Source organism: Heterodontus francisci, chromosome 32, assembly GCF_036365525.1.
Source record: "Heterodontus francisci isolate sHetFra1 chromosome 32, sHetFra1.hap1, whole genome shotgun sequence".
Classification (NCBI taxonomy): domain Eukaryota; kingdom Metazoa; phylum Chordata; class Chondrichthyes; order Heterodontiformes; family Heterodontidae; genus Heterodontus; species Heterodontus francisci.
In genome coordinates this window covers 47,901,444-47,924,543 of record NC_090402.1, presented here as the reverse complement: position 1 = coordinate 47,924,543, position 23,100 = coordinate 47,901,444, and the positions used below count along the sequence as shown (strand labels likewise).

The window sequence follows — 23,100 nt, the reverse complement described above, 5'->3', positions numbered from 1 at the left end:
ATAGAAAAGCAGAATATTTTTTACAAGGCGCAATACTTCTAAATGTTGATGTTGAGAAACTTAGGTGTGCTCGTACAAGGAACACAGAAAGTTAGCATGCAGGTACAGCAAGCACTTAGGAAGATAAATGGCATGTTGGCCTTTACTGCAAGGAGACTGGAGTACAAGAATAAGGATATCTTGTTACAATTGTACAGGGTTCTGGTGAGACCACACCTGAGTACTTTGTGCAGTTTTGGTCTCCATATCTAAGAAAGGATATACTTGCCCTGGAGGCAGTACTGCGAAGGTTCATTAGATTGGTCCTGAATCTGAGATGATGAGAAGTTGAGTAAATTGAACCTATACTCTCGGGAATTTAGAAGAGGTGATCTCATGGAAACTTACAAGACTCTGAAGGGGTTTGACAGGGTAGACACAAGAGCTTGTTTCCCCTGGCTGGGGAATCTAGAATATGGAGGCACAGTCTCAGGATAATGGGTCGATCACTTAGCACTTAGATGAGGAGAAATTTCTTCACTCAGAGATTAAGAATCTTTGGAATTCTCCACCCAAATGTTGTGGGTGCTCTATTTTTGAGTATATTCAAGGCTGAGATAGACAGATTTTTGGGACAGAATTTTGGTGGCCAAATGGGGGAAGGAACTGAGGCAGGTGGGCACATAATTTTCTGACACCGTTCTGACGGTCAGCCATTTTTTGTGACGAGCAAGCAAGGTGAGACCTGGCAACCTGCTCGATTCTGAGCAATTACCAATTAAGTCTGTTAACGAGCTCATTAAGGGCTAGTCTGCAATTTTTGAGGGAAGTTATGAGATTCACACTGGATCTGGATCAAGCCAAGTAGAACGAGACCACAATGCAATGGAAAGCCAGTCATAGCTGTGACATTCAATGAGATGGGCTCATAAAAGGATACAGAGCTGAGAGGGGCAGTCATCCAATGGCACACTGTTACCAGCGGGTGAGCAGAGTTAGCAGAGCAAGTGGTCTGTGCACACTTGGTAAGTTGAGGGGTCGTGGCCCTCCAAGGATCGTGGAACTATGAGAAAGGGGTACATTAAGCATTGTGAGTGCAGCTGACAGCAAGCAACAGCTGGACATGGGATTAAGATACTCAGAGATAAGGATCAGTAGCAATGAGGATCAACATTCTCAGGAACAGACTGACAGCCCTCGAAATGAGTAGAGCAGAGGAGAGGAATGAGGGGCAAGAAGGCAACGAAGCATTGAGTGTACCACCAAAGAAGAAGCTACCTAGAAATTTCAGAGAATCAGTTCCGCAGGAGACTGCGCCTATCTAGGCAGATAGTATCTGAGATTTGTGCCCTCATTGAGGAAGACCTCAGACCTCGCAGCACCGGTCGTCATGCCCTGCCAGTAGCTGTTAAAGTCACTGTGGCCTTGAACGTCTTTGCCTCTGGCTTTTTCCAAGGATTGACAGTGGACATTGGTGGCGTCTGTCAAGCAGTAGCACACTATTGCATATCACAGGTCACTGATGCCCTTTTTGTGAAAGCAGAGCAGTATATACAATTCCCAACAGTTGGGGCCTCGCAGGCACAAAGGGCAGTGGGATTTGTCTCCATTGTTGGATTCCCACTGGTGCAGGGCATCACTGATTACACCCATGTGGCCATCAAGGCGCAAGGTGAGCAGTCAGCGAGATTCCTCAACAAGAAGGGCTTCCATTCCCTAAATGTTCAGCTGGTATGTGACCACAAGTGCTTTCCTGGTAGCTGCCATGCAACCTTCATCCTCATGCAGTCAAGGGTGCAGCCGCTCATGTCACCTCCCCAAATCAGTGGATGGCTTCTAGGGGACAAGGAGCTCATGCAAAAAAGTTGAGGGCAGTCGTAACTTTGACAGCAACTGGTAAAGCGTGGTCACCAGGTCGCAAATATCTGTCATCATGTGACACAACACCTTGGCCTCCTGAAGCACTGGTGTTCCCACATGTCGAAGAAGCTTGTCCTCTGCCTGTAGTCCTTATGTGCTGGGTATGGCCTCCTGTGAGTTGTACCTCTCTGCTGATCGCTTCTCTCTGTGGAGCTGCAGGTCTGTCAGCAACAGGCTGCTGGTGCTGATGTTCCTGCTGGTCATCTTGATCCTCATCTCAGGTTCAATCTAAAACAGCATAGGCAGCACCCGTGGTGATCTGATAAATCAGTGTTCTGACGTGCAGATCGACTCCCAAACCTCCAAAGTGTAGATCACATCTCAGGAGTCTACAAAAACTCTTCAGTAAGGTTACAAAACAGAGTGTGCCCACATTATCACACGACCAGGCCTCTGGTTTCACTTTCTGAAGACAATAACCTGAAAGGACAGAAGTGTAGACACTAAAACATGTACATGCCCCGGAGAACACAGAACAGCAAAAAGACCAATCCTAAATCTAAAAGGGGATGAATTATGAGGAAGGTTAAAAAAGTTCAATCTCTCCAGACCAGAAAGAAGGAATTAAGGAAGGAAACCTCATCAGATTGATACAGATAAGGTAAACCCAAAATATCACTTCAAATTAGGCTGTGGAAATAGCATCATTAGATATAAATTTAACTTAGTGAAAAGAACATTTGAAGCAGGTTAAAGGAAGAACATCTTTACTCAAATGTTTGAAATGTTAGAAATAATCAGGCGAGTTCCATAATGGGGGTGGGGTGGTGATGGGGGAAGAAGAGCTCTGCTCCGTCATATTACCACCTAGGCAATGAAGGTGAAATTATCCCCTTACTCTCATCTACAAGAAGTTTGTTTCATTTCTTCCACAATTTCTTTCACATACAAATGAATTAACCACTGCAGAACTTAGTAGACCAGTCACTTAGGAGCACTAGAAAGTAGGCAAACAGTTATAACCATATTGTAAGACTGTTCACACACCACTGTGGCTTACAGATGGACATTACTGCATTGCTACATTTACTTACATGGGGCTACACAAACCACGGTTGAAGTGACCAGTCTTAATTACTACACCGGAAAGCAAAGAACTTCGAAGCTGGCAAACTATAAACAAAATTCAAATAATTTGTAGAAGTTTATCATAATAATGTGTGAAGCACTTATCAAGTACATTTCCGTTCTGTTAAATCATGACCAACCTCTTTCTTGGTATCAAAATACTCTGAATGGACAATACTTCTTCCTGCCTGTAAGTAAAAACCATATTCACATAAAACACATTCCTATTTTAAAATGATTTTCTGTAAGTTAGAAATAGAGAAAATCAGAAAAACAAACTCAATTTTTAATTTATTCAATTGTAGGATAGTGATCATTGACGGTTCTGATGTCTTTTCTAACCATTCTTTCATACATCCATTGTTACATTTTAAGTTGGACATTCTCAAACAAATAACTTTGCATCAACAGTTTTATTTTGACCTGGCCAATAATCTGGATATGCAAGATCCTATCAGATTTTATAAATTCTACAATCATAGCAACTTTAGCTTCCCAAAATCCTAGGCACACATCTTACTTCTTTAAATTCTTTAATCCCCGTCCACTTAAACTTAGTTTCATAAAAATATGTTTTATTTTAGATGAAAAACCAGGTCAGTTCCCTTGGTGAACTCCTATCTTGTTTAAAATCCAGCAACAGGCTTTTTTGTTCAATTATATATTTAAGTCTGCCATATTTTGCTGAATTTGGTCAGTTACTGGCTGTGTTAGCACTTACCATGGTCTCCTCCATATCTTCAGCCCCTTCTTTTGTTCTTTGATTCACCTGATGCATGTATAGAAACAGCATCATTTAGTAAAATACAGTAATATAACCATGAAATAGTGAACAAGTTGCACTGTCCTGACTTTTCCTGCGTTTAATCTCCCGAGAGATAAATAGTTGTGTGCAAAACCTTTACAAGATGAACAAGAAATACTGAAATTTGTCCCTAAACCCTAATTGCAGTGTAGCAATTATGGGCTCTACCATTGTGCTCTATTTAATTTCTACTTCTCTTACTGGCACATTTTCTACTGAAACATGCCATCATATTCTGGACAAGAATTGATAATGGTTGCACCTTGGGAATAATGGGAAATGGCAAATTTTGCAAAGTGAGGGAAGGAAAACAAACAGTAACAGTAACTATTTTAATATGTAACTGGTATGATTAATGTATAAACAGGAATTTGAGGATAGCAAACAAAAATAAGTGCTCATAATAACAGTAGGCGACTGACCCAACTGATAGGAGAAAGGCTAAATGATTTGTACTTAACAAAGGACTCAGTTTTATTCCCTGACAACCCCACCTCACTGAATTTCGCACTCGGCATGATGTCGAGCTCCTCTTCTGTTGCCTTCGCCTCCGGGCTCACTTCTTTGACCAGGAGTCCTCTGCCCGACCAGCAGTCCCTTTCACCTGCCTCCAGTATTCTCCCTCCACCTGGAGCCCTCCCTTTGGCCTGTTATCCACTCTTGATCTTTTCATTGAGAGCTGTTGGTGAGACATCAGCTGTCTCAATTTCTCCGCTCTCCTTCCTCACTCTAACCTGTTTCCCTCCGAACTTGCTGCACTCTGTTCTCTCAGGTCTAACCTGCAGACAATGGTGGTGCTGTTGTTGTCTGGCGTACCAACCTCTACCTTGCTGAGGCTGAGTGCCAACTCTCAGACACTTCTTCCTACCTCCCCCTGGACCATGACCCCACCACCGAACATCAAGCCACTGTCTCCAGGACTGTCACTGACCTCATCTCCTCCGGAGAGCTTCCCTCAACAGCTCCAACCTCAATATTCCTACAAGCCTGGACAACTCGCTTCTACCTCTTTCCCAAAATCTACAAACAGGACTGTCTTGGAAGACTCATCGTTTTAGCCTGTTCCTGCCCCACTAAACTGATTTCCTCCGATCTTGACTCTATTTTTTCTCCTCTGGTCCAGTCTCTTCCCACCTACATCTGTAACTCTTCTGATGCCCTACATCATTTTGACAATTTCCAGTTTCCTGGCCCTAACCACCATGGATGTCCAATCTCTCTGCACCTCAATACTCCACCAGGACAGTCTGAGGGCTCTCCGCTTCTTCCTTGCCCAAACAGTCTCCATCCACCACCACCCTCCTCCGCCTGGCTGAACTTGTTCTTACATTGAACAACTTCTCCTTCAACTCCACTCACTTCCTTCAAGTAAAAGGTGTTGCTGTGGGTACCCTCATGGGTCCTAGTTATTCCAGTCTTTTTGTGGGATACGTCGAACATTCCTTGTTCCAGTCCTACTCAGGCCCCTCCCTCACCTCTTTTTCTGGTACATCAATGACTGTATCGGTGCTGCTTCCTGCTCTCGCCCAGAACTGGAAAATGTCATCAACTTTGCTCCCAATTTTTCCTCAACCGAGGATTCCCCCCCTCCACCATGATTGACGGGGCCCTCAACTGTGTCTGACCTATTTCCCGCACTTCTTCCCTCACCACTTCTCCACCCTCCCAGAACCGCGACAGGGTTCCCCTTGTCCTCACTTGCCACCCCACCAGCCTCCACATCCAAAGGATCACCCTCTACCATTACCGACACCTCCAGCGTGATGCCACCAGCAAACACATCTCCCCCTCCCCTCCCATGTCAGCATTCCGAAGGGATCGTTCCCTGTGACACTCTGGTCCACTCCTCCATTACCCTGACATCTCGTCCCCTTGCCACGCAATCGCAGGAGGTGTAATACCTGTCCTTTTACCTCCTCTCTCCTCACCGTCCAAGACCCCAAACACTCCTTCCAGGTGAAACAGCGATCTAACTGTACCTCCAATTTAGTATACTGTATTCGCTGCTCACAATGCTGTCGCTTCTACATTGGGGAGACCAAACGCAGATTGGGTGACCGTTTTGCGGAACACCTCTGCTCAGTGCGAAAGCATGACTTCGAGCTTCCGGTTGCACTGCTCACAGTTAGTCTCAACTGGTAGCATGATTGAGATGGAAGCCAACTATCTGGTACAGATCTACTGGGTGATGTGTCTCATGGTGACTGTGATCTCCTAGAAAACATTTTGACTGACATCGGGGAGGGTGAGAGAGGAATTTCCTAGTTGTTTCCTCCCCCACCCCTGTGAATTGGTCTAGGGTTATTTCTCCTTTCAGGAAATTGCATGGCTGCTGTTGAATGGATAGTAATTGGAGCCTTTAAACTCAGTTGCAACTTGCTAGTATGGGGAAGGCCTGATAGACCAGAGGGTCTTTTCCTCTCTAATATTTTGGTATGCTTGTAGATCCCTTCATCAATTATGATCTAAACTTCTTTTTGCCTCCAATCCTCTAGCTGGAAGTTTATCATTCTTTGTGTGAAGAAATAGTTTCCAATTTTTGTTCTACAAGTTTTCTTTTTCTAGTCTGAACCCGTGTTCCCTTGTTCTACTCCCAAAATAATATCCTAGGTTAACTTTTTCTTTATCTGTAACATCCTATGTGCCGTTACAAGATTACTTCTTAACAACTTCCTTACGTGGGTGTAAAGCCAGAGTTGCTCCAGTCTTTTTCAATAACTAATACCCCTGACATTGGGGATTATCTTATGGTTCCTCTCTGCACTGATTTCAGCACCTGAATGTCTCTCTTGTTTCTTGGCTACCAGAACTGGGTGCAGTATTCAAAATGTGGACCGACGAGAGCATTATAAAATTTGATCATCACCTATAACCCACTGTTTGGTCGATGGTAGTTCAATGTCTTATTGGCTTTGTTTTTTGCTGCTCTGTATTGGTTACATGTGCTTAGTGTTCAGTCCAAGATTCCTAGGTCTCTTTCCTCTTCATCTTTTGTTATTTTAACACCATTCCTGGAGTACATGTGCTATCTATTATTTCATTTGCCATTGTTCTGACCACTTACACATCTTGAGAAACTCATTCTGTGGTTTCTCAGCTGCCTAGGTTACACTGATCCTCTTAGGTTGGCATCATCTGCAAATTTCAACACTTTGCATTGAGTTTCTGAAACCAAGTCATTTATGTAAATTAGAAACAGTCATGGTTCCAGTATTGAGCTCTTCAGTACCTTACTCAATATTTTCCCCTCACTCTGATATAACTCCTCTAATATTCATTGTTTCCTAATCTTCAACTCATTTCTTATCCACTCCCATGTTTACCCTGAATCCCCACAGCTTTGAGTTTAATTAATAATCTTTCATGTGGAACTTTGTCACGTCTTTTGGAAGTTGAGGTACACCACATCACAGGGATTATCACAGTCCACTTGGGTGACAAGTGGAAAAACTTTTGTGCATGAGGGAAAGAAAAACAGTCTCACCAGTTTATGGACAGACACTGTTGGGCTCAGGTAGTCATTTTCCAAAATCAACCCTTCCTTTTCTTCCACTTCAAATTCTTCAAAAGCTTGGTCTTTAATGTTCGATTTTTCAGCTCTAGAAACAGAAATATTTTCTTTACATATAAATCTCAATTATTCTCATTCATTAAGAAATTTCCCATATGGTGCATAAATCAAAGTGCAATGATATACTGAGCAGTCCTATATGGCCCATTAATTCCCTATTTCAATTTTCTCTCCCACCCTACTGTAACCATACTTGAGTATGGTTCCACGAGAACCAGCAACCCTCATCCAAGTAAATATTCATCCATTTGGTGTGCTGCATTCAGTTTTGGGCACTGCACTTCAGGAAGGGTATACTGGCCTTGAAGTGGGTGCAGCTCAGATTCACCAGAATGATACCGGACTGAAAAGATTAAATTATGAGGACTGGGTTGCCTAAACTTGGCATGTATTCTCCTCATCCTGATGACCACCTTCGTGTGCGGCTGCATCAAGCTATGTGTAGATCCCCAGTACGCAAACTCCAAGTGTCACTACGTGCTGAGGTTCTATCTGTCCCCGGTGTTGCGAAGGATGGGCCTGGTCACATTGCCGCGGAACGCACCGTGCAGTTGGGCGGCGCCGTACCACCTATCCTTCGTGGAGCAGTTTCTGCGGAAAAACACCTTTGACCACCGGTCCATCAGGCAGTGGTCTGCACGGAATGTCCTCAAGGCCCTACGGGAAAAGGAAACGGTGGATCCTGTCGGATGGTTCCCCGAGCAGACCGTCAAAGTCATTTGGCGGAATGCCTCATCACCAGAACTTTCAAACAAGCACCAAGACGTAGCTTGGCTGGTGGTGAGAAGGGCCCTCCCCGTCAGATCCTTCATGCACACCCGAAGTCTCGCCCCCTCCGCACAGTGCCCCCGCGTTGGCTGTGGTGGGGAAGAGACGGTCGCCCACCTCCTCCTGGAATGTGCCTTTGCAAAGCAGGTATGGAAAGAGATGCAGTGGTTTTTGTCAAGGTTCATCCCAAGCAGCTCTGTAACACAGGAGTCTGTGCTCTACGGGCTGTTCCCAGGGACGCACACCGAGACAAACATCAACTGCTGCTGGAGGACTATCAATTCGGTGAAAGACGCCCTTTGGTCTGCCCGAAACTTGCTGGTCTTCCAGCGCAAAGAGTTGTCCACCACCGAATGTTGCAGACTGGCACATTCCAAGGTCCAGGACTACGTGCTGAGGGACGCACTAAAGCTTGGGGCAGCCGCAGCAAAGGCTCAATGGGGAAAGACCACAGTGTAAGGTTCCCCCACCAAGCTGGACTGAGGGGCTGGAACCATGGGAAGCCCCTCGAACTGTATCGTTAATATTCTCAATTGCTGTAAATGTAAAACTGTAATTGACATGACAATTGTGAAACGGAAGGGTTGGGAAGAAACTCATGACATTATTGAAAGAAACTGATCTCTTTTGCAATGTTTGTATTTTTTCGTGCTGTTTGGAAACTGGCAATGTAATTTTTACAGATTTTTATGAATAAAGTATATTTTGGAAATAAAAAAAAAGTATTCTCTTGAGTATAGAAGATTGAGGGGTAATCCGATCAAGGTGTTTAAAATATTAAATACATTCAAAATTGTAGATATGGAGAAATTACTTCATCCGGTGGGGGAATCAAAAACAAGGGGACATAATCTTAGAATTAGAGCTCAAATATTTAGGAGTTCAATCAGAATGCACCTTTTCATACAAAAGGTAGTGGGTCTCTAGAATTTTCTCCCCAAAAGGGTGTGGATGCTGGGACAATTGGAGCTTTCAAGAGTGAGGCAGCTAGATTTTTGTTAGGTTAGATATGGAGCTAATACAGATAAAGGAAGCTGAGGTACAGATCAGGCCATGATCTAACTGAATGGTGGAGCAGCCTCAAGGGGCTTAATGGCCTACTCCTGTTCCTATGTGACAGTTTGTGTAATGTTACAGCCACGTAGTGTGACGTGTGGTTCTCACTGTTCAACTCCCCACTTGACCACAACAAGTGTATTTGCATTAAGAGTTTAGCCCCTTTTTGTTTTATTTTTCAAATAAACAGACAGCAACAGGTTTTCTTGTATGTTTCTTAAAAAGGAAGTCAATTGTTTACTGATTAATATATCTTATCCTGGAATTATCGCAACCGCATTCACTCACGCATTTGCTGTTGCGCGCACACACACACACACAAGAAACAATGGAGAAGGAAACGAGGTAGGTGGGTTTTAGCAGGGGGATAAGGGTTAATATAAACCGGTTGAATTCTCTTGAGACTTGAGTCATAGAGGGTTGCAGGCCTGTGATGATTGTAGATTTCTCTCTTGATTAAAGGTTCTGTTGAAGTTGGTGGGTCACTTCTAGCTCTCTCTCTGATGTTTGATGTAGATGCTGGATTTTTTCCAGCAGAATGTGTGCTTTCTGGAATGCCAGCAGTTACAAGTAGCTTCACCTTCTGGGTCAGTCTCTCTCTCTTTCTGGCTGTCTTTTTTAAAAAGGTAAAACTGTCACTTCTCACTTCCTGTTAGGAAACATACTGGTTTCTTTCTCATGGTGATCACACAATGGCCAGGGACGTGGCTACTTCACACCTCCTTTGTTTTAGAAGAAGATATTCAATTCTGGAATGTTTCTATGATAGGTGTGAGATGGGTTTCATTATCACATTTTGGCTTTGAAGATTTGTCCTTTGTATTTGTCAGACTATTTGAATACACATTCAGTCTTTGGACCATTTTGGACCAATGTTCACTTTTTAAAAATAAAGGTTCGTTTTTTTTAAAAACAAAGTCCGTTTTTCTTAACTCTTCAGAGTTACTCCGTGAATGCTGTATCATCGCGCCTTCAATGTACGTGGCAGAAATCACAGCTGAGCTTACTCCTTTCTTCATCCAATGTCCGTACATGAGGTTTTCCAGGTAGGGGGTCATTTGATAATAATCTGGAGGAGGAACCCTGGTCAATTATTTCCTTTTTATCTCAGAGATGTCGACTGAAGAGCTTCAACTGCCTTTCCAGCTAACTCAGAATAAGTAGTGAAAGTTGGTCCTTTCTATTCCAAATAGCTCAAAGGTATACCACAAAATGTATTTGCTCACTGAGCCATTGGAATAATTAAAAAAGTTCAAGTGTTAAGCTTTTATTTCTAAGTTACTTACATCTATAGTGAATAAATTAAAAAACCTAATGCTCAAATTTCATTACCACAGGCAAAGTGGATTTTAATGCAGGGACACTGTCATTATGGCAAAGCTCTCCAACATTAAAGTTGTAATTAAATAGTTAGAAAACCCACACCCACACATTTGTATAAAGACAACATTACCTTTCCAATGCCCAAGAGAAGAATGCATCCTTCTGATTTACTTCCTCTGGTATTTTACTGTCATCATCTGTACATCTGGCTGATTGCAGAGTAAGGCAGTCCTGCGCAGCAGCAAACCTGAGAAGTAGAACAGGCAAATAACTTCTACTGCCAATACCACATCAAATGTGGATCTGATCCAATTCTAGAACTGCAGCTGACAAAATAGTACTGCTTACTATCTATCACATTTATTGTGCAAGTTTTCTGATTCAAAAAAAAAGTCAAATACAAAATCCTGACCAACAGGGTGCTTTGTTTTATGAAACCAGCATATAAGCATTTGTTAAGACTGTATGATGAGTTCTTTGATAACATGGGCTGAATTTTAATGGGCAGCGAGCTTCAAAAAGAAAGTGCAGCAAGACATGCGCCGCGGAGCCACCGCAATATTTCGCGCAGTGGTCCATTAACATGGAGGGGCAGGGGCTTTGTCCTTGGCAATGGTGTCTGGTGCCACTGTGCAGGCGCCAGTGCCATTTTTAAAGGGCTTCAAGCCCTGACAGGTCATTTAAATTTTTAAAGGTCCTGGTGTGTGAAAAATTAAAATGTAATATCACTTTGAATGCCCTCTCCCACTGCACCTTCCCCCCCCCCCTCAATGAGTACTCAATATATAAATTGTCCTATCCCCCCAAACAAACTGTTATTCTGATGCCAAATAGCGTCGATGCCCGTATTGGGCCTCTTCCAGAAGGATTTACTGGACCACCACCCCCCTCCCCCAGACGGCGTGGGGCTTGTAAAATGCATCCCCATGAGTATTCTACATCAGATAATTTCCTGGTCCACGTGGTGTTAGAAACGTTCTCACTCCTTATGTGTAACTCTTCAGATCATTGTGTAGGATTTATGGGGGAAAGGGAGTCACTGGGCATGCAGAAGTAAAGCACTGTGATTTCTTTTAGCCCCAGTTTATTCTATTGGTGCTATTTTCATTTCATCCTATAGAATAAAGGGAAGGAAAGTCTATGGGAGTACTTTTGTTCAAAGTATTCCATTGTTTTTTTAAAGTTTAGTTATTTAAAAGAAAATGCAGTTAGATTTTTACAACATCAAATTTCTCACGCAAATGAATATCTGTCTTAATTGTTTCACTGGCTCTGGGATGCTCGTGATGTTACAGATAGGGAGGAGTCCCACTTTAGAAAAGATATCAGGGCTCTGGAGAGAGTGCAGAATGTACCCTGGTTGAGAGGCTAAAGAAGGTGGCATTGTTTGCCTTACAGCAGGGAAGGTTAAGGCGAGATTTAATAGAGGTGTTCAAAATTATGAGGAGTTTTGATAAGAGTAGATAAGTAGAAACTGTTTCCACTGGCAGGAGGGTTATCAACCTGACACAGATTTAAGGTATTTGACAAAAATGCCAGGGGGAAGTGAGGAGAATTTTTTCTAACGCAGTAAGTTATTACGATCTGGAATGCACTGTCTGAAAAGGTGGTGGAAACAGATTCAACAGTAACTTTCAAAAGGGAATTAGATTTATACTTGAAAAAAAGAAATTTGCTAGACTATGGGGAAAGAGCAGGGAAGTGGAACTAATTGGATAGCCAACATGATGGACCGAATAGCCTCCTTTTGTGCTGTAAGGTTCTATGATCTTCAGGTTCAGATAATAGTATCAGCCTATTCTATGATTTTTCATGTGGAAGAGCAACAGGTTACTATATGGTGGATGGAGCTACCCTTCTAAAGTAAAGTAAAATAAAACAGAGTGACGATGTGAGGGAAACAAAGAAACATGATAGACTGTACTGGTTACACAAGTTGGAGCTTTAGATGTTAAAATTATAATTTAGTTATAATCTTCAGAAAGTATATTAAGTGAGAAAAAAACAGAAAGACAGAGGAAGAGAGAGAAAATTCTTTCATCTTAAGAGATTTATTTAACTAAATAAGCTGAATTTTGAAAGCAAACGTAAAGCATCATCTGTGTTTTGTTGATAAGTACAAAATGTAAACACATTTTAATAACTGATAATTCAAGTCACAGACAGGGCCAGATATATTTCCAAGAACCAATCTCAAAATGCCAAATTTAATGTTGTTAGAGATTTCTTAAAGTTACAAACCAGTTTTACCAAACCTTGAATGCTAGAACCCTTCCCCTCCCCTCACTGCTAAGTGATACCAGGAATGCATCAGTGAGCAAAACCCTACACACAACCCGATGTGACAAATGTCAGGTTTCCCCTCTACGATCTGCCAGGCTAAACATACCCCCTACCCACCAGTTTAAACATTCACTCCTGCCAATATTGGCATGCCATGATTAGATTTTTAGATTAGAGATACAGCACTGAAACAGGCCCTTCGGCCCACCGAGTCTGTGCCGACCATCAACCACCCATTTATACTAATCCTACATTAATCCCATATTCCTACCAAACATCCCCACCTGCCCCTGTATTTCCCTACCACCTACCTATACTAGTGACAATTTATAATGGCCAATTTACCTATCAACCTGCAAGTCTTTTGGCTTGCACTGCAGCAAGTTGTCAAGGCTTCTTTGGCAGCATCTCCCAATTCTGTGACTTCCACCACTTGGAAGGACAAGGGCAGCAGATGTACAGCAACACCATCACCTCCATGTCAAAGACCATTCCAACTTCGAAATATATTGCTGTTCCTTCATCGTTCATGGAGCAAAATCGTAGAACTCCCTACTTAAGAATATTGTGGAAGTACCTGGGAATACCTTCTTCACATGAACTGCACGGTTCAAGGGAAATTCCGGTTGGGTAATAAATGCTGGCTTTGCCATTGAAGCCCATATGCTAAGTTTAAAAATAAAGGCTCTTCGCATGCTGCCAAACCCAGCAGCCTCAGCACACTACTGCCAAACTTGAGGAAACCCACCCAATTCTGTCAAAGCTGGCATCATCCCATTCTGTTACCAAAGCCCAGGACTCTCCAATTGCATCTAAACTCCGAACTACTGTTGTTAAATACCAGTATTGAACTCCAAAGAGTACATCTTGAACCCTATTTGTCATGTATTCCCAGCATTAAAAACTGTTAAACAATGAAAATTAAATAGGTAGGTAACGGGAAAGAAAAAGGACACTCATTTATGGGTTTCAGATTAATGTTGAGCCATGGAAATAATTCCTAAAGCACCATATGATAAAAATGAAATCTGACTTATTCAGTCCTTCTTTAATTAGTGACATGCTACAACACAGTGTATTCTCCATCTCACGATGAGCAATGGCACAAAGGATGTGCTAGCATTAAAAACTGTTTCTACTTACTGATTCTTTTCCTCACCAGAAACATCTTCAGCTTGAATGGCAACATTTGGAATTCCTGTTAAATGTAAGCAATAGGTTAAACTGCACCAGTTCCTGTTTCTTAAAGAGGCTTGCAGTTCTCAAGTCATATGCAAATTTCAATATAATTAGTCCAAATCAACAATCATTAGCACTGATAAGGCTCTGGTTTAAGTCAGATTATTTGTTTAGGAAGGCTTGTTGCATTATCAAGCAAAGAGCACATCCCAAAAAAATACATCAAACTGGCAAGGGGGTCAAACATTCTGGTCTTCAATATGCAATATCCCGTGTAATGATACATTTTCCAACTCTTACACTTAACAGTTACCATGAACTTCCTTCCTGTCCTTATCGACTAGCTCAAATGTTCCTATATTTTATCTGTGCCAGATTTTTGAAAAGCAAAGCTAATTTAAGCACTTGGAAAGAATACAAGCACTCAACAATTTTTTATACAGAATTGCCAATATTCTTTTTCCTAAAATAGGTTTTTATTTAACACATGAAAGGGACAAGCTTCAGGTACATTTAAAAATTTATAAAACTTGGTTCAAAATAAGGCACTTAAATGGATAATTGGAGTTCCTGCATGGAAGGGATAACAAGCTGGCTAATCCCTGTGAATTTCAATTCTAAAACTTCATGTAGTGCAAGTGTCAATGTTACATTAATCTAAACTCCGAAGTATATACAGGTATTAATTTGCATATAATGCACCAACAGTTCTCCAACATAGATTTCTATTTGTGGCATCTCTGACAACATTCAGATTTTTCAGTTACTCAATATTCCTAAACCCACTCTGTGGGGGACAGAATCTAACCTTCAATGCGCGACTGGACGACACTATGTACTGTAAAGGCTGCAGCAGATTCCGGCCTGCACAGAAGTGATGGGCAGCTCCTGCTGGTTGAGGAGTTCCTTTTGGGATGCAATAAAATGTCTTCCCCATGCTGACGAAGCAGAACCTCCCATTTTGTAAGTGGTACTGTTGGTAAAGAGATAGGGAGTAAGGTCCCAACTGTATCATATTCTGGGCTATCCTTCAGTGTCCAATTTGTGGTTTCCAACAGTGTATCCATGCTTTTACTTTTTCTCAGCAATTTCACAACCTTATTTGGTGATTCACTGTGAAATCTTGCCCACATGGTACTGTGGCTTTTATCAACAGATGCTGCCATATTGGTATTTTCCTGTTCAGGAAAGAAACAGAATATTAGAACAATTTTGCACCACTGACAAAATGACAGATTTACAAAAATAAATAAGCACATCTCACATTCCATTGCTTTGAAAGGAGCACATCTCACATTCCATTGCTTTGAAAGGCGGTTAAGCTTTACAGCATGAAGAGAGCAGCATTATGCCAGGTAGTGTACAAACTGTAAAGCAGCTTAACTAATCAATGTTCATTCAAATGCTAGTTGCTAAAGGGGTATTATATCTATCCTTTAAAAGTTCACTATTACCATCAGAACTTACTCCCTTTACTCTTTTTGTGAAACTAGCAACAGGTTGCACAGAAAGATGAAACTTCTCAAAACACTTAGATATCTGCAGAAAGTACCACTGCTTTCCCCAGCATAAAGATGACCTCCAATTCAGTTATGTCAAAATAATTCACAGTAACTTCAAAGGAGTAAAACTGTAAACAGAATATACAAAGGGCCTTAATTCCATTGTGGGGAAGCTAAGCAATTCACCTGTCACATTACAGGACAAAATATGTAACTATTATTACATCCCTTCTGCATTCCTTCCCCCAAATCCACATGTTGCACTGTGCAGGTTTTAAAGTCTCCATATTTCTCCAATGGTACCACTTTTTCAATATCAGAAGATAACTAGTTGGCTAACAGAGAAAGTGCCCTTTCATGAAGGGAGCAGCATTATGCTTCCTTTGACAGGAGGGCCCCCTGCCCCCCGACGGCCCAATTTCCTCCACTGGACAACACCCCCCCCAACCCTCCCACCCCCAGCAAACCCCTGTTGCCTCACCAGGGCCCGGCCGATTGTTCCCAGCAAGGCCCCAAAAACTTACCTCAGTTCCGGGGCCGCCTGGGACTAAGAGCTGCCGGCCCGCTAATTGGCCGGCAGCTCCATTGGGCGGAACCTCCTGCCTCAAATAGGTGGAAGTCCCGCCCAAGGCCAATTAAGGGCCCGGGGATCAAAGAATCCCAGTGTGGCTCCCCAGGCCCAGCAAAGGCTTTTCAACCAGTGGGCGGGGCCTCCTGTCCAACATAAAATTCCGGCCTTGGTTCAAAATAAGGCCCGTAAAGACAGAATTGGAATTCCTGCATGGAAGGGACAATATAACAGGCTGCTTATTCCCTATACATGACAAGTATAAAGCTTCATGGTCCTGGCAACAAGCATTTTAAATATTACATTAATCAAAACACAGTATATACATGTGCAAATCTGCATATAATGCACAATGGGATAGTTAGAATCATAGAAGGTTTACAGCCGGAAAAAAAAGCCACCCAGCCTAATCCCACTTTCTAGCATTTGGTCCATAGCCCTACAAGTTACAACACTTCAGAGGCACATCCAGGCGCCTTTTAAATGAGATGAGGTTTTCTGCCTCTACCATCCTTTCAGGCAGTGAGTTCCAGACCCCTACCACCCTTTGAGTGAAAATTATTTCCTCATCTCCCCTCTAATCCTTCTACCAATCACTTTATGCCTCCCACTGACCGCTGGTAAGGTATACAGGCCCTTCACATCCACTCTACCCAGGTCCCTCACAATTTAGTACATCTCAATCAAATCTCCCCTCAACCTCCTCTGTTCCAAGGAGAACAACCCCAGATTATCCAATCTTTCCTCATAGCTGCAATTTTCCAGTCCTGGCAACATCCTCATAAACCTCCTCTGTACCCTCTCTAGTGCAATTACATCCTTTCTGATTAGATTAGAGATACAGCACTGAAACAGGCCCTTCGGCCCACCGAGTCTGTGCCGACCATCAACCACCCATTTATACTAATCCTACACTAATCCCATATTCCTACCACATCCCCACCTGTCCCTATATTTCCCTACCACCTACCTATACTAGTGACAATTTATAATGGCCAATTTACCTACCACCCTGCAAGTCTTTTGGCTTGTGGGAGGAAACCAGAGCACCCGGAGAAAACCCACGCAGACACAGGGAGAACTTGCAAACTCCACACAGGCAGTACCCAGAATTGAACCCGGGTCCCTGGAGCTGTAAGGCTGCGGTGCTAACCACTGCGCCACTGTGCCGCCCCATACAGCTCATTCTGTAATGAGCTGACCAGAACGGCCTAACTAATAGTTTTATATAGTTCCAGCATAACCTTCCTACTCATATTCTATTCCTTAGCTAATAAAGGAAAGGATTCCATATGCTTTCTTAACCACCTTATAGACCTTTCCTGCTACCTTCAGGCATCTACTCCAAGGTCCATCATTTCCTCTACACCTCTCAGTATCCTGAGTTATTGTGTATTCCTTTGCCTTGTCTGACCTTCCCAAATGCATCACCTCACACTGCTCTGAGTTAAATCCCATTTGCCACTTTTCTGCCCACCTGACCAGTCCATTGATATCTTCCTGCAGTCTACAGCTATCCTCCTCACTATCAACCACACGGCCAATTTTTGTGTCATCTGCAAACTTCTTGATCATTCCCCCTACATTTATGTCCAAATTGTTTATACCACAAAAAGCAGGGGACTTAGTACTGAGCCCCACTGGAAACAGCCTTCCAGTTGCAAAAGCACCTGTCAACAATTACCTTTTGTTTCCTGCCATTGAGCCAATTTTGTATCCAGCTTGCTCCATTCCCCTGGATACCATGCATTTTTATTTTTTTTAACTAGTCTGCTATGTGGAACCTTGTCAAAATCCATATAAACCACATCAAATGCACTACCCACATTAATCCTCCTTGTTATCTCCTCAAAAAATTCAATCAAGTTAGTCAGACATGATATTCCCTTAACAAATCCATGCTGACTATCCTTGATTAATCCATACCTTTCTAAGTGAGTTTATCCTGTCCCTCAGAATTGATTCCAATAATTTGCCCACTACCGAGGTTAGACTGACTGGACTACTTCTCTAACTAGAGATCTATTGGTGGCACCACTGACAATGTTCAGACTTTTTAAAGTCAATGTTCCTAAACCCACCATGAGTGACAGCATCTAATCTTCACTGGGAAACTGGGCTACACTGCGTAAAGTTTTCAGCAACACTGAAGGTTTGATATTGCCATGTAAATAATGGACTGGTGCATCCCCAGCTCTCTCAGATCCTTTATAAAATGTAGTAGATGTGTTAAGCAAGTTCTTGCATGTTCACACCAACTTCCGGGACAGCAAAACTTGTCCAGTTACCCTCTTGGTAAAAACCACGTTTCTTTAAAAACTAAATTATGAATTTCTACAATATACGTACAGTATAAACATGATAAGTTGTATTCAGATAGAAAATTGTCAATAAAGGAAACAAACTGTTCAGAGTTCAAAATTGTCAAGCTTCTCTCTCACAAAAAGTAGACTGGTTGAAAAATGAGACCAACATAATTAATTTACAGCAATCTTTTTGGGTGCCGCTCTAGAGTATAATTCTATATTTATTTCTAGGCACTGCATCTCAGGAAGGATTTATTGGCCTTGGAGGGAGTGTAACACATTCACCAGAATAATACTAGGGCTAAAAGAGTTAAATTATAACGACAAGTTGCAGAGACGTATTCCCTCAAGCACAGAAGATTAAGGGGTAATCAGATTGAGGTGTTTAAGATGATTAAAAGATTTGATAGTGTAGACAGAAACTATTTCCTCTGTATTAGTCCAGAACAAGGGAGTATAACCTTAGAGTTAGGGCATTCAAGGATGTGTCAGAAAGCACTTCTTCACACACAGAGTAATGAAATCTGGAACTGTCTCCTCCAAAAAACTGTTGAGGCTAAACGGGTTAATTAAAAATGTCAAAATTGAGATTTCTTAGGATGGTAATTAAGGGTTACAGAACCAAGGCAGATTGACAGATTTAAGCTACAGATCAGCCGTGATCTAGCTAAATGGTGAATCAGGCTTAAAGGGCTGAATGGCCTACTCCTGTTTCTATGTCCTTGTCCACAAGACAGTAATAACATAAGAAATAGGAGCTGGATTAGGCCATATGGCCCCTCAAATCTGCTTTGCCGTTCAATAAAATCATAGCTGATCTGACCTTGCCCTCAATTCCATTTCCTGCCTGCCCCCCATAACCCTTGACTCCCCCATAGTTCAAGAATCTGTCTATCTCAGCCTTGAAGATACGTCTCCACAGCTCTCTGGGGTAGAGAATTCCAAAAATTCACGACTCTCTGAGAGAAGAAATTTCTCATCTGTCTTAAATGCGAGCCCCCATATTCTGAAACTATGCCCCCTAGTTCTAGATTCCTCCACGAAGTGGAACATCCTCTCAGCATCTACCCTGTCAAGCCCCCTCAGAATCTTATGTTTCAATATCACCGATTCCCGTGGCACCCCACTAGTTAGTTTGCCAACTTGAAAATGACCCATTTATTCCAAGTCTCTGTTTTCTGTTAGTTAACCAATTCTCTATCCATGCTAATATATTACCCCTAACACCATGAGCTCTTAGCCAAATACACTACATTTACTGGTTTCCCTTTATCTACCCTGCTCATTATATCCTCAAAGAACTCTAATAATTTTGTCAAACACAATTTCCCTGTCATAAAACCATGTTGACTCTGCCTGATTGTATTCTGATTTTCTAAATGTCCTGCTACTACTTCCTTAATAATGGAATTCCAGCATTTTCCCAATGACTGACACTAGACGTCTCCTTCCTTTCCTGCATAGGGATGTTACGTTTGCAGTTTTCCAATCTGCTGGAATCTTTCCAGAACCTCGGGAATTTTGGAAGATTAAACCAATGCAGCCGCTATCTCTGCAGCCACTTCATTTAAGACCCGAGGATGCCGGCCATCAGGTCCAGGAGACTTGTCAGCCTTTAGTCCCATTAGTTTGCCTAATACTTTTCCTTTAGTAATAATGATCGTTTTAAGTTCCTCTCTCCTCTTGCCCCCAATTTTCTATTATTCGGATGTTTTAGTGTCTTCCACCGTGAAGACAGATACAAAATATTTGTTTAAAGTCTCTGCCATTTCCTTGTTTCCCATTATTAATTTCCTAATCTCATCCGCTAAGGGACCAATGTTTACTTTAACTACTCTCTTTTTATATACTTGTAGAAGCTCTTACCATTTTGATATTTCTTGCTAGATTACTCTCATAATCTATTTTTGCCCTCTTTTTTAGTCATCCTTTGCTGGTTTCTAAAATGTTTCCCCATTTTCTGGCCTACCAGTAATCTTTGCAACATTGTATGCCTTTTCTTTCAATTTGATACCATCCTTAACTTCCTCAGTTAGCCACGGATGGTTCATCCTTCTTGTAGGAGACTCTCTTTCCTAATGGAATAGACCTTTGTTGAGAATTATGAAATATTTCCTTAAATGTTTGCCACTGCTTATCTACCGTCTTAACTTTTAATCTATTTTCCCAGTCCACTTTAGTCAACTCTGTCTTCATACCTTTGTAAATGCCTTTACTGAAGTTTAAGACACTAGTTTCAGACCCAGTTTCTCACCCTCAAACTGAATGTGAAATTCTATCGTGTTATGATCACTCTTCCCTAGAGGATTCTTTACTATGAGATCATTAATCCTGTCTCATTACATATTAGCAGATCTAAAATAGCCTGTTCTCTGGTTGGTTCCACAATGTATTGTTTTAAGAAACTGTCCCAAATACACTCTTTGAACTCGACCTCAAGACTACCTTTGCCAATGTGATCTGTCTAGTCTATATGAAGATTAAAGTTGCCCACAATTATTGCAGTACTTATTTCTTAGTATTTCTTGATTTATACTGTCCTACATTGTAGCTACTGTTAAGGGGCCTACAGACTATTCCCACCAGTGACTTCTTTCCCTATTTATTTCCACCCAAACTGATTCTACATCTCAATCTTCCAAGTGAAGATCATTTCTGTCTACTATACTGATATCATCATTTATTAACAGAGCTACCCATTTCCTTTTCGCCTCTCCTTCCGAAATGTCGAGCACCCTGAATATTCAGTTCCCAGCCTTGGTCATCTTGTAACCATGTCTCTGTAATGGGTATCAGATCATACCCATTTATTTCTATTTGTGCCATCAATTCATATATATTGTTACAAATGCTGTGTGCATTCAGATAAAGAGCATTTAATTCTATCTTTTTACCATTTCCCCTATTCTAACCCTATTTGTTGGTGCACGCTTATGGTTATACACTCTGTCCCTGTTGCACTCTGGTTATCATTACCCATATCGCTACCCTGCACTATTGCCGTGTCCTTGTCAAGTGCCCTCACTTGAATCCTCTCCCCCATTAGTTTAAAGCCCTGTCTAGCAACTTCATTTTATATACACCAAAAGAATGACTTGTTGGAATGGAAGTGATCTGTATGGGGAAGGGTAACACCGCAGGCATATTTAATCCATATTTAGTACAGAAGCATTGTGTTCATTTCTGTTTTAAACACACTGCCCTGTGTTTTGCACTAGGCTTGTTCCGGATTTGCAGGAGGCTCATACTGCTTTGTGGCACAAACCTCAATAAGCTTACAAAAATTGTGTAAATTAAGACACGATCTCCTGCCCTGGAATTCATGATGGTTTGCCCCAGCAATATCCATTGCTATGCAACTGTAAAATCAGACATTAAGTCCACACCGGTAAGATGGTCATTCCTCGTGCCCTCTGGGAGATGGGTAACAAGAATGATTTCCAGACAATTCAATCAGAGGGATGTCTGTGTACTTGAAGTGGGTGCCACAGACTATTAAAAAAATGTGCATTTACATAACAGCTTTCATGCCCTCAGGACTTTCAAAAGTGCTTAATAGCCAATGATGTACTTTTGAACTGTTGTAATGTAGAAAACATGGCAGTCAATTTGGACACAGCAAGGTTTGACACCAGCAATGAAATAAGTGAACTGTTAATCGTATTTTTAGGTGTTGGTTGAGGGTTAAACATCAGATAGGTTATTAGAAGTCCCTTGCTCTTCTTTGAATAGTGCCATGGGATGTTTTATGCCCGGAAAAAGCAGATGGGGCCTTGACTTAACATCACCTCCAACAAGTGCAGTACCAGACAAAAGTAGGTTATATGCTTAAATCTCTGGAATGGGGCTTGAACCCAGAACTTTCCTGACTCAAAAGCCAGAGTGCTATCACTGAGCCATAGCTGATCCAGGTAGGCTACTCTACAGATCTCACCAACCCACCTAACTTGTAGATAGCAACCTCGAACAGGCCCAGGAGGTCTTCTGATTTGCCTGCTCTCCCTCCATACCAGGTGGCTAAAGATCAGGATCGTGGGACTGAAGTGACACTAAAAATTGAACAGCAGCCCCTTCAAATAGTGAAAGAGGGGCTGCATCTTCACACACTCCATATATGCATGAAACATGGTCTCTCAGCTTGCTGTGTAACCTCATAAAGAGACTCCAGGGATCCAGAAATCATTAGGCATGTCATAGCTGACTTGATGAAGGAGGCGGTTCTCCAGTTTGAAACTGTAGCCTCAGGTTGTCACAGCAGAAGAATAATCTCAAACAAAAGAAGCAGTGACAGTTATGTACACAACATGCCTGCTATCCTAGATGTGCTTTAAAATCACACATTTAGATTCATCTAAAATAACTTCAAAGTGTTGTGACCTTGAAAAATATGAGCCTGGCAAAATTTATAATTTGACATTGCACCTGGAAATTATGTCCTTCTGAATTATAGGTATGAACGAGATGCAAAGAGTGAGCTACAAGGTTGCATAAAGACTTGGCTTTGATGAGGAGTACAGACAACACTCTGGGAAACAAATTTTAGACCCCTGAGCTATGTATGTCTGTTGGATGCTGCCTCCTGCCCAAGATTCCTCTAAGCGTGCTGTTAGCCGCTCCACCCCCTAGCGTGCTGTCAACTGCTCCACCCTGAGAGGCTGTGCAAGTAGTGTTCAAAGTTTTAACTTGCTTACCATTTACTTCTAAGAATCATGCCCCCGTATTCTCTGGGGAAAGTGTCCTGAAGTGTCAAAATGGGCAACCCTCCCGCAGGC

At 42.1% G+C, this 23,100-nt stretch overlaps 1 protein-coding gene across 1 annotated transcript in view; it reads right to left on the bottom strand.

Moving 5' to 3' along the window:
* LOC137347476 (uncharacterized) overlaps positions 1 to 21,371 on the bottom strand; it is a 63,062-nt gene extending 41,691 nt beyond the window's left edge. The window contains exons 1-9 of the mRNA XM_068011922.1: positions 21,305 to 21,371; positions 15,505 to 15,566; positions 15,028 to 15,130; positions 14,761 to 14,925; positions 13,917 to 13,971; positions 10,621 to 10,737; positions 7,257 to 7,371; positions 3,689 to 3,736; positions 3,108 to 3,155 (exon numbers count right to left, since the gene is read on the bottom strand). Coding sequence (XP_067868023.1) covers positions 3,108 to 3,155; positions 3,689 to 3,736; positions 7,257 to 7,371; positions 10,621 to 10,737; positions 13,917 to 13,971; positions 14,761 to 14,925; positions 15,028 to 15,130; positions 15,505 to 15,566; positions 21,305 to 21,371 — 780 coding nt within the window. The remainder of the gene's footprint in view (positions 1 to 3,107; positions 3,156 to 3,688; positions 3,737 to 7,256; positions 7,372 to 10,620; positions 10,738 to 13,916; positions 13,972 to 14,760; positions 14,926 to 15,027; positions 15,131 to 15,504; positions 15,567 to 21,304) is intronic.
* Positions 21,372 to 23,100: the final 1,729 nt, after the last annotated feature.